We start from the raw sequence: 12764 nt of genomic DNA on the forward strand, positions 1-12764 counted from the left end.
CCCATATCCCTGTGTATCTCAGAGCTCTGCAATCTCTTGCCATTTAGATAATATGTTTTTTTATTTTTCCTGCCAAAATGGACAATTTCACGTTTTCTCACATTATACATAGATGAATAATTTCTTGTATTTCTGATCACAGCAGAAATGAATTATATCTATTGGAAGTTTCAAACAGATACCTCCAATTTTAAAGCTTACAGCTCTTTAAATATCCTTGAAACATTTACCAAGAATTTCTGAATTTGAAGAATTGTCAATTAGATTTGAAAACAGCTGACTGTCATACGTATAAGTGAATAAATCCCGTTGTCCATGTTTGTTCAAAATCAGCTGATTCCTTCTTCAAACTTTGGAGATGACTAACTAAACTTGAAACATCAGTATTGAGTTAAGCTTAGGACAAGATTCCGGCAGTAGCTAGTTTTTTTGTCCCTCCCCAAAACCTTCCTCAGATTGGGACACTGAGACCTTTTGTGCTGATGAGATCAAATGGCGGAGAATCAAACCTAGAACACTCCATGGGATGCAATCGCAGAGCCACTGAGACCCCCCCCCCTGGTTTTTAATATAAATTACTGAGAGGCTGAATAAATAGATGGGAGGAGGGTTCTGGAGAGGGGGATACGTAGGCTTACAAAGTAAAAGGATATGGCAGCATTGCAGGGCAGCTATTTAGGTAATGATAGCCAGCATGTGACAGGAAGGGACAGGCTGTACAAACAGTAAAAAAAAAAGCAACAAATAGGGTCAAAGGGGGAAAAAATGGTAAAAAGGCAAAATTAATGGCTCTTTACTTAAATGCACTGGGTATTCAGAACAAAGTGAATGAATTAACAACACAAATAGAAGTTAATGAGTATGATCTTATAGCCATTACAGAGATGTAGTTAACAGGGAGATCAAAGCTGGGAACTAAATATTCAGGGGATTTGACTTCTCGAAAGGGCAGGCAGGAAGGAAAAGGTGGTGGGATAGCTTTGTTAGTACAAGATGGAATAGGGTGAAAGCAAGAAATTATCTTGGATCAGAAGATGTAGAATCCATATGGGTGGAGGTAAGAAATAACAAGGGGAGGAAGACACTGATGGGAGTATTCTATAGGCCCCCTAACAGTAGCTATACTGTAGGACAGAGAATAAATCAGGAGATAATGAGGGCATGTAAAAAAAAAGGCAGTACATTAATCATGGGTGACTTTAATCTTCATGTCGATTGGGAAAATTAAATTGGCAGAGGTAGCCACAACAAGAATTCATAGAGTATACTCGGGACAGTTTCCTAGAACAATGTGTTATGGATCCAGCCAGAGATCAGACTATTTTGGATCTGGTAATGTGTAAAGAGGCAGGTTTAATAAATGATCTCTTAGGAAACAGTGACCACGACGTGGTAAAATTTAACATTCAGTTTGAGAGTGAGAAACTTGGGTTGGAAATAACTGTGCTAAACTTAAATAGGGGTAATTACAAAGGAATATGGGCAGAGTTGGCTGGAGTGGACTGGGAAAGTAGTTTGTGTAATAGCAGGCGTTTAAGAAAATAGCTCACAACAAAGATATATCCCAGTGAGGACAAAGGATTCTAGGAAGGGGATAAACCAACCATGGTTAACCAAGGAAGTTAAGGATAGTATCAAGTTGAAAGAAAAAAACATACAATGCAGCAAAGATTAGTGGTAAGCCAGAGGACTGGGAAAGTTAAAACCCAACAAAAGATAACCAAAAATAATAATGAAGGAGAAAATAAGCTTTGAGGGTAAACGAGCAAGTAATATAAAAGCGGAAAGTAAGAGCTTATTTAAATATATAAAAAGGAAGAGAGATGCTCAAGTGAACATAGGCCTTTTAGAGAATGGGGCTGAGGAAATAATAATGGGGAACCAGGAAATGGCAGAGGAGTTGAATAAATACTTTACATCAGTCTTCACGGTAGAAGACACTAGTAGCATTCCATAAATACTAAATAATCAAGGGGCAAAGTATGTGTGGGGGTGGGGAGGAATAAATGCAATAACTATCACTAGAGGAAAAGTACTAGGGAAGCTAATGAGGCTATAGATCAATAAGTTCCCTGGACTTGATGGGTTGCATCCTAGGATATTAAAGGAAGTAGCCACAGAGATAATGGATGCACTGGTAGTACTCTTCCAAGAACCCTTCGATTCTGAAAAAGTCCAGAGGATTGGAAAACTGCCAATGTAACATCTTTATTCAAAAAGGGAGGGAGACAAAAAACAGGTAACTTTAGCCCAGTTAGCTTAACATCCGTCATTGGGAAAATGTTAGAGCCTATTATAAAAGATGTAATAGCAGAGCATTTAGAAGTGCATAATATAATCAAGCAGAATCAGCAGGCATCATGATGGGGAAATCATGCCTGACAAATGTATTAGAATTCTTTGAGGAGGTAACAAGCAGGATAGATAAAGGGGAACCAGTAGATGTAATATATTTGGATTTCCAAAAGATGTTCAATAAGGTACTGGACATAAAGCTACTTAAGATAAGAGCCCATGAAGTTGGGAGTAGTTTATTAGCATGGATAGAGGATTGACTAACTAATAGAAGACAGAGAGTTGGGATAAGAGGTCATTTTCAGGATGGCAACCTGTAACTAGTGGAGTGCCATAGGCATCAGTGCTGGGGCCACAATTATTTACAATATATATTTATGACTTAGATGAGAAAAGTAAATATCTATCGCCAAGTTTGTGGATGACACAAAAATAGGTGGGAAGGCAAGTGGTGAGGGTGACACAGAGTACAGAGGGATATAGACAAGTTAAGTGAGTGGGCAAAAACTTGGCAGATGGAATATACTGTGAGAAAACGTGAGGTTATCCATCTTGGCAGGAAGAATAGAGGAGCTGAATATTATTTAAATGGGAAAGACTGAAGAAAATTGCAGCACAGAGGGGTTTGGGGGTCCTTGTGCATACAAGTTCAGGTAATGGGGAAGGTAAATGGAAAGTTGGCCTTTATTTCAAGGAGAATGGCGTATAAAAATAGGGAAGTCTTGCTAAAACTATACAAGGCATTAGTTAGACCACACCTAGAATACGGAGAACAGTTTTGATCCCCTTATCTAAGGAAAGATATACTGGCATTGGAGGCAGTCCAGAGAAGGTTCGCTGGGTTGATATTGGGTATGGAGGGATTTTCTTATGAGGAGAGGTTCAGTAGGTTAGGCCCGTACACGTTGGAGTTTAGAAGAATGAAAGGTGACCTTATTGAAACATATAAATTCTTAGGGGACTTGACAGGGTAGATGCTGAGAGGTTGTTTCCCCTTGTGGGAGACTCTAGGACCAGTGGGCATAATCTCAGAGTAAGGGGTTCATTTAAATTCATTTAAGACAGAGATGAGGAATTTCTTCTCTGAGGGTAGTGAATCTGTGGAATTCTTTACCAGCCTGTAGATGCTGGGTTGTTAAGTATATTCAAGGCTGAGATAGACAGATTTTTAATCAGTAAGTCAATCAAGGGTTATGGGGAAAAGGCAGGAAAGTTAAGTTGAGGATTATCAGATCAGTCATGATCTCATTGAATGGCTGAGCAGACTCAATGGGCCGAATGGCCTACTTCTCCTACATCTTAGAATCTTATGGTCTTATGGCCTGTTGGAACATGCAAGACTCTGAAGGGATTTGACGGTAGACACCGAGAGGTTGTAAAGGGTTGTGAATCTTTGGAACCCTCTACCCCAGTGGGTTTTGAGTGCTCCATTATTGAAGATGTTTAAAGCTGAGATAGACTTTTGGTGCCTTGGAATTGAGGGACATGGGGAGGGGCAAGTGAGTGTAGTTGAAGCCGAGCATCAGCTATGATCGCATCGCTTGGCAAACTGAATGGTCTACTTCTGCTCCTATTTCTTATGTGCATGTCATTATGCATTAGTTGATTAACTGAAAGCTGGAAAATTGTGAACTCTGTTACCGTATGTGGTTCGAATTCTATTCAGTTGTTGAGGTATAAATTCCCGTCAGAGCCCAGGCTATTGAGGTAGGCTAACACCTTGAAGTAAAAACTTTAATGAAGCTATTGAAAGGCATTTAATTGCATAAATTTAGTCATGTCATTGTGGAATATGTAATATTTGAATTTTTGATTTTTGTTTAAAACTTTATTTTGAACTTGAGGTTACAGTTGAAAGGCAAAAAAAGCCATGGCTGAGAACGGTTTACGTGCATTTTTCACAGCAAGTAACACATGTGGACAGAAAGTGCAGTCATAGGCAAGATGCATATTAACTCTGACAAAGACTGCTTTTGCTGCTCTGGCAAAGATTGCTTTGCAATTAAGATAAATATGCTTGTTGCTTATGTTTTTAAATCTTCCAACTCTTCATCTTTTATTGCAAAAGATCACTGTTCAAGTTAAACGTATAAAAAAGTCAAAAACAGACAGTGCAGAGAACCAGGACTACGATGGTCGAAGCGGTGAGAAAAGTGACAATTATCTAATAAATGAGGAAGATGATGATCATTATCGCTCTGCGTTTGAAATAACTGGGCCTAAAGTACCCTCTCCAGGACCACAAGGTAAATGGTTACAAAATGTATGTGTGGAATTGGTTCATCATTTGTTTTGTGCCTGCTTCAGCCTTTTTTTCCCTTTAGATCAGTGTTATTCACGTGGGTGTAATCAGAATGGAGAGTTGAAAATTTTTCTGCAGAGTAAAATAGTGGCCACTGATTGTAGGATTGTGAAAACATAAGAGATAAGAGCAGGATTAGACCACGTGGCCTGTCGATCCTGCTCGCCATTCAATGCGATTGGCGCTGATCTTTGGCTACAACCCCATTTTCTTGCCTGCTTCCCATACCCCTTGATCCCCTGAGAGACCAAAAATCTGTCTCTCTCAGCCTTAAATGGATTCAATGAAGGAGCATCTAGAACCTTCTGGGGTGGAAAATTCTAAAAATTCATAACCTTTGAGGGAAAGATTTTCTCCTCATCACCTAAATGAAAAGATTAGTATATTGCCATAACATTTGAAAGCCAGTTTATTTTTTGTGATGGATGTGCATTTCAGTCGTACTCATGAAGCTTTGTATATCTGTTAAATTGCGTGATCAAAACTCTCTGAAATCCATACTGCTGCTTCTACATTTGCTGTTGGGAACGTTAATGTGGCGGGTTTCAGTTATTGTTTTCTCCAACCTAATTTTATGTTTCACAGAGAATTAGTGAAAATAATAGTATCACCGTTGCCTTTGATATAAACTTTCACGTTTTTGCTAACGCATAGTTTGGGGACCTTATCTTTGCAAAATTGCTTGCAAGTCTGTGCCCATGGAACGTTGGAGCTAGTCATGAGAGGAGCTTATATCCTAGAAGTTCGGTCCCTGAGATTAAAAGCTACACTATTGCAGAGTGCTCCATCTAGCAGCTCAATGAAGCAATGCTGAAACTCAATTCAGTTGTCGGAAACAGATTAGCCATAAAATTTGAAAAGTAGTATTTCATCGTCCTATCTCTTGTTTGTTTATTAGAAAATTGTAAGCACATGCTAGTACCTTGAATTGTGCAGGTATACTAAAATTTAAGAATGGTACATTACAAGGAGCCAGAAAATTTATAAGATGTCCTGCTGTGGTTTAGTTGGCTTAATTTCTATATCCTTCAGGAAAGAAGAGAGATTATATCAGTCTTGGATGGCCCAGCCCTGATGAATGTCTGAAGATCCGAAGAGTGGAGCTTACAACCGTTGCAAGCACATGGCTAGCAGTTTCAGCCAAAAATATAGAGTAAGCTATATTCCTTTCTTTTCTCAGACACAGATAACCCAGACCTATAATGTTGCATTATGTACCCTTAAATACCATAGATTGCGGCACATTCACGAGAATAGTTCCAAGCAAGAGGAACTTCAGTTACGCGAATAGATTGGAGAAGTTGGAACTATTTTCTGCTGAGGAGATTTGATAGATGTATTCAAAATCATGAAGGATCTGGACAGAGTAGGTAGGGAGCAACTGTTCCCATTGGCGGGAGGATCGAGAACAAGAGTGCACAGATTTAAGATAATTGGCAAAAGAAGCAATGGAGACGTGAGGAAAAACTTTTTCACGCAGCGAGTGATCAACACCTAGAATGCGCTGCCTGCGAGTGTGGTGGAGGCAATTAAATTGAGGCATTCAAGAGGGAATTGTGTTACTCTCTGAAAAGGAAGAATGTGCAGGGTAATGGGGAAAAGCTGGTGGCACCCGCACTAGGTGAATTGCTCATTCAGCGAGCCAACACAGACATGGTTGACTGAATGGCCTCCTTCTGTACTGTAATAATCCTGTGATTCTGTATAAATCGATCTGGCATATAAGACAACCCCATTTTATCGGTCCCAAAAATCATGTTTTTGCAGAAACCCAACATACACGTCAAACCCCCTTTTTACCCATGACATGCTGAATTCATATTAGCAGTCAGTCTCAATTTTTCACCTCACAAATGAATGTTTTACATACTGGTACCTTATAACTGGGCATAATGGATCGAGCAGGTAATATGGCTGTGTTGCGAAGATGAATGGGAGTTTAAGACACGCCCACGCAGAGCAGACTGTGTGCGGCAAACAACAACAGATAGCAACCACCACACCCGCTCCAGCACTTCACTTTTACACTTGGCATGTAAGTCAGCCCCTGCTTTTGGAGGGATTTTTCGAAGTTTCAAAGGCCGACATATCACAAAATGGTTATGGTGCAGAAGGAGGCCATTTGGCCCATCGTGTCTTTACCAGCTCTCCAAATGAGCATTATGACCTAGTGCCATTCTCCTGCCTTTTCCCCGTAACCTTGCACATGGTTTCTCTTTAAATAATCATCTCATGCCCTCTTGAACCAGTCTCCACTGCACCTCCAGGCAGTGCATTCCAAACCCGAACCACTTGCTGTGCGAAAAAGCTTTTCCTCTCATCGCATTCACTTCTTTTGCAAATCACTTTAAATCTGTGCCCTCTCATTCTCGATCTTTTTACAATGGGAACAGTTTCTCCCTATCTACTCTGTCCAGCCCCCTCCTGATTTTGCACACCTCTAACAAATATGCCGATATCAATGTTAAGTCATGGACCTGCCACATTGGTGTGAAAAGTTATGTAACTTTTTGTAGGGTAGTATGATTCTGTAAATTGCATCCACAGATCCCCATAACAGAGTGACACCTCAAGCAGTTTTGGTCCTCTGCATTGGAATTTTACTAGTTAAATGCTGAAATAAAATAATTTACTTTAATGTTGGATGTGCATAGACTACCTCGTTATGCACGCTCTTCAATTCACTACCAGATCTTGGTGTGCAGGGAACAGTTTCAAACTTTGCGGATAATATGAAGCTTGGGAGTATTGTGAACTGCGAGGAGGACAGTGTAGAACTTCAAAAAGATATAGACAAATTGGTGGAGTGGGCAGATAGGTGGCAGATGAAGTTCAATGTGGAGAAGTGTGAGGTGATGCATTTTGGTAGGAAGAACATGGACAGACAGTATAAGATAAGGGCTGAAATTTTGAAGGGAGTACAGGAGCAGAAAGACCTGGGTGTATGTGTGCGTTGAAGGTGGCAGGACAGGTGGAGAGAGCAGTTAATAAAGCATATAGCATTCTGGGCTTTATTAATAGGGGCATAGAGTACAAGAGCCAGGAGGTTATGGTGCATTTATATAAGACATTTGTTAGAACTCAGCTGGAGTATTGTGCACAGTTCTGGGCACCACAGTAAAGGAAGGATGTGAACACATTGGAGAGAGTGCAGAAGAGATTTACAAGAATTGTTCCAGGGATGAGAAAATTCAGCTATGAGGATAGATTAGAGAGCTTGGGACTGTTCTCTTTAGACAGAAGAAGGCTAAGAGGAGGTTTGATAATGTTCAAGATCATGAGGGAGCTGGACAGAATAAGTTCCCACTTATAAAAGGATCAAGAACGAGAAGGCACAAATTTCAAGTGATTTGCAAAAGAAGCAAATGTGACGTGAGAAAAAACTTTATCACACAGCGAGTGGTTCGGGTTTGGAATGCACTGCCTGGAAGTGTGGTGGAGGCAAGTTCAATCAAGGCATTCAAGAGGGCATTAGATGATGATTTGATTGGAAATAATGTGCAAAGTGCGGGGAAAAGACAGGGCAATGGCACTAGGTTGTAATGCTCATTTGTGGATCTGGTGCAGACAGGAAGGGACTTGTGGCCTCCTCCTGTGCCGTTAAAATTCTATGATTCTGTATAAAGCCTACCCAGATTACAAATCCGTTTCTGCCTGAGCTATATGCTTTAAAAAAGACTTGAGTTTCAATGGACATGATCACAAATTTCATCTTGAAAGGAGAGTTTAAAATTAACTAAATTTTAAAGTACCTATAATCTTAAGGATAGGATTTCAGACGCTATTAATTGCTGTTCAAGGTTAAAATGTTTAAACTGCAACATTATCTGGTTTCCAAAATGATGAAGTTACAAAAATAAAACTCGTGAAATTCATGAATTTTTGAACCTATTTGACTATATACAAATAGGCATCACTTGTTAAGGAGAATATTTGTCTGTACAGTTGCCAGACTGTCATTCTCATTTTTAACCCCATCTTATTTTAAGACATGTAGTTACTGTATGAATCAATGAATGTGAATTGGACAATTTAGATATAAATAACAAGCACCCAAAATAATAAACTACTCAGTTTTTCCTGTGATGGAAAAAAAATTGATTTTTTGGGGGGTAAAGGGATATTGAAGACTCTGGGCTCAGATATGAAATTTGCTTAACCCACTTTGTCATTCAGACCCTAATCAAGTTATTTGTATTTGGAAATGTTTTTTTTGTTTACTATTAGCTTTTGTTTCTGCTTTATCAGAGATTTTTGCAATGCCATTTGTATTGCACCCTCAGTACTTTTCTATGCTGACCTGACCATCTTCTAAAGTTATGAATGTGGAATGGTGTAATATGGAAGTTATCCAGCTCATTCATTGTCTTATACCTTCAGTGTTTTTTCTATTTAGCCACATTTTTTTCACTTCAAATAAAGTTATTCGATTTTCCTCATTTCTGGCTGGATTTTGCCTGAGAGGGCAATATGTGCATATCCAAGTACTTTTTACATGCAATCAGAGTTTCTGCCTCCACCGGCTTTTCAGACCGAGTTCCACATCCGCACCACCCTCTGAATGAATAGGTTCCTCCTCGACTTCCCTCTAATCCCATGCAAATCTAAATCTATGACACATTGCACAACTAGATATCTTTTATGTTGGAAGTGTTGAAACATCAGTTGGGATGCACAGATCATATATTGGTTCCCCTTTATTGGTTAGGTTGCAGTTAGAATAGTGTGTCCTATTTTGAGCAACCTCTTCAGAAGGAAATTAAGGCCTTAGAGAGGATGCAAAAGAGTTTCAACTAAGATAACACCAGGGATAAGAGGCTTTAGGTGTAAAGAGATCCTGATATACAAGGGCTTTTTCATTGGAGTAGAGGAGGTTAAGAAACCTGATGGAGATGTTCAGAATTATGAAGGGTTTTATCAAGGAATTAGGGAAAAACAGTTTTCACTGCTGGTGAATTAGTAACTAAAGGCCAAAAGAACGGAAGCAAATGTTTGGAAAATTGTTTAAACTGAGTTTTTCAATAAGCTGACAGCAAAGATGGATAAAGGCAGTGCAGTTGTTATGTATATGGACTTTCAAAGGGTATTTGTTAAGGCATCACAAATCAAGTTTGTCAGCAAAATTGAAGCCCATGGGATAAAAGAGATGGAATTTGGATGCAAAATTGAATATGGGATAGAAAACAGAGTTTCTGTATAGCTGTTTTTTGGACTGGAGAGAGGTATACAGTGGAGTTCCCCAAGAGTTAGCAGAAGATTCACTGCTTTTTTGGTGTTTCTGAATGATTTAGACTTGGGAGTATAGGGCACAATTTCAAAATTTGCACATGACCCAAATTTGGAAGTGTGGTAAATAGTGATGGTGTTATACTTCACAAGAATATAGATGGGCAGATAAAGTGCAGTGTAGAAAATGTGAGGTGAACAATTTGGTGGGAAGAATGAGGAGGGGCAGAACACGTGAATTGGTGCAAGAAGAGAAGGAGCGTTCATATACAAATCATTGAAGGTGGCAGGGCAGGTTAACAAAGTGGTTAATAAAGCTTATGGCATCCTGGGCTTTATAGAGGCATAGACTACAAAAGCCAGGAAGTTATTCGAAACATGAAATCTGAGCACTTTAGGAAGGATTTAAAGGCATTGGAGAAAGAACAGAGCAGATATTCTAGAATGGTTCCCTGGTTGATGGACTACAGTTACCTGTATAGATTGGCAAAGCTGGAATTGTTCTCCTTATAGCCGAGAATGCCAAGAGGAGACTTAATAGAGGTGTTTAAAATAGTGAAGGGCTTAGATGGAATAAATAAAGAGAAACTGTTTCCAGTGGCTGAAGTGTTAATAACCAAAGGCTTTACAGATTTAGGGTGATTGGAAAAAGAACCAGAGATGAAATGAGGGGGAGAAAAATAACTATTTTAGGCAACAAGTGGTGAGGATTTGGAATGCTCTGATTGTAGGGTGGTGGATGCAGATTCACTAATAACCTTTCAAAGTAAATCGGGTGAACACTTGAAAGAGAAAACATTACAGGGATATGAGGAAGAGCGAAAAACAGCCAGCACAGACTCGATGGGCCAAATGGCTTACTTCTATGCTGTGCTATTCTATAATTCTATGAAAAGTTAGTTGATTTTTCATTATTATGGAATGTCCTACCAGAAAGAATGGTTAATGTGGAATCCATATTATCTTTTTAAAGAGAAAAGGATAATTAATTGTAAAAGAAAAAAATCAAGCAGGTAACATAGAAATGTCAGAGGAAATGGGACTAAGTGGATAGCTCAGAGTCAGGACAGACAGAGTAGACTAAACAGCCATCTCTGGTGCTGTAAAATATATTCATTTACCTTTACACAAAATAAATGGACTTGGCTGTATTCAAAACAGGACCCATTGATAAAGTTATAAATGCAATAAATCACAACATTAAAACAGAAGCAAAAAAAGCCTATTCAAAAAGTGTAAGGATATAAAATTAATATGTCAAAGGTGTCTCTCAGAATCTCATCGCATTTACTATTAAGGAAATGGGTCTCCGTGTCACCCCAGTCACCTTTGAAGCTAAATTCCAATGATTCTCCATTTTTAGAAGTCTATCATATATTTTGCATTTTTATTCTAGTATTACAGAACATATTGACTTTGCCACCTCTCTCCAAGAACCAGCAGTAGAACCTGTTTGTAATGCCAACCTTCCTGCCAGTATGCACACCTTAGACCATTTGCATGGTGTGGCAAGCCGACTCAGTATACATTATACTGGAGAAAGCCAATTGAAGGAGGTAAGTCGAACTGCAGTAAGAAATCACCTCTGTCATGAAACTTGATGTTTTCTTATTTATTAAATGTGTGAAGTCAAACTTAATGCTTAAAAAGTGCTACATTGATCAACCAAAGTGATTAATATACAAAATCCCAAGCCATCTTATGACCATATACTATGCAACAAAGCAATCAAGTTAGTTCCAATTATATGACTGATTGAGGGGGATGCTGTACAGTTTGGAAGTCCAAACTCCAACACCCCCGGGACCAAGGCCTTAACCGATTTCGGATTTTCCCAGATTTTGGACAATAAAATCAGTTAGCCGATCCTTGGCCAAATACAATGAGAAGTCGATCACCGAGGCAAGATACCGTTTTTACCAGCAAAATGCGACATCATTTCCAGCGGGCTTTGCACATTCTACACGATCGAATTAGACTTCCCCTGAACGGCTCCCTGAAGTCCAGTCAAGTTGCTTCAAGTGTTGTCATCGCCCCTCAAAACCGATTAATGCCCAACGGTGGCAGAACAGCGGAATTATAAGCTGAAAGTTGGTTTCCGGTTTTTCAGCTCGCCGAGTGCTTTCATGTGCAATTGACAGTGAAGTGAATCTGACCTTCCATCCTGCATTTATGGTCAGATGACTGAAGGGTACCTGGGGTCATGTTCAGAGCCGGGTTTTGCAAAGCCCTGCTCATTCAGGGTTGGCGCACCAATATGATACGCGGGAGGCTCCGCCCTTTCGAACGAGCCATCTCCAGAGTGAATCGGATGCGTAACACCAGAGAAGGAAGCATTCAAGCACAGACACCCATCGTCACGTTGTTAAGGGGAACATCAACAAATATAATACTACCACCTCAGCTGCAGAGGGCAGCACATATCTGTAGATTTCAATGAGGCCGGCCTTGGAACGCAGGAAGTAGATTGGTGTGGTGTAAGCGAAGCTGACAGTTAACTGAATACCAAATGAAACGTTTTCAAAAATGAATGGTTTTCGGGCAGCCGGAATTTGGATGTCCAACCTGTGGTATGTAGTGGGCTGCGTTTTTGCCTTTACTGTTTCACCACAACAGCAAATAGAGCTCTGGGAGTAGTTAGTCATAGACAAAACTGTTTGGCCAAAGTATAAAATATTTTTATCAGAATATTATTTAATTGTCCATTGTACAGATTTTTGACCTGTGACAAATTGTTGCATGCTCCCTTATGTATGTGTGTCATTTTAGTATAGCTCTCATTTATCTTCATTACCATACATCATTAATGCTTAAATGTTCCAACAGTGAAGGGTACTTTTATGTTCAGCCATGTTCAAAGTTTGCATTCAGAAGAAGTTTTACAGTGTTTTATACTTTCCTGATCTTTGTGCACTTCTTATATTTTAAATTGGACTGATTA

At 39.5% G+C, this 12764-nt stretch overlaps 1 protein-coding gene across 2 annotated transcripts in view; it reads left to right on the forward strand.

Annotated features, from left to right (window-relative positions):
- Nucleotides 1-12764, forward strand: part of ttc17 (tetratricopeptide repeat domain 17) — a 117051-nt gene that overhangs the window by 93071 nt on the left and 11216 nt on the right. For both annotated transcript variants that reach the window (XM_041198127.1, XM_041198128.1), the window contains exons 19-21: nucleotides 4364-4541; nucleotides 5630-5750; nucleotides 11220-11379. In XM_041198127.1, coding sequence (XP_041054061.1) covers nucleotides 4364-4541; nucleotides 5630-5750; nucleotides 11220-11379 — 459 coding nt within the window. The remainder of the gene's footprint in view (nucleotides 1-4363; nucleotides 4542-5629; nucleotides 5751-11219; nucleotides 11380-12764) is intronic.

Source organism: Carcharodon carcharias, chromosome 10 (genome assembly GCF_017639515.1).
Source record: "Carcharodon carcharias isolate sCarCar2 chromosome 10, sCarCar2.pri, whole genome shotgun sequence".
Lineage (NCBI taxonomy): Eukaryota > Metazoa > Chordata > Chondrichthyes > Lamniformes > Lamnidae > Carcharodon > Carcharodon carcharias.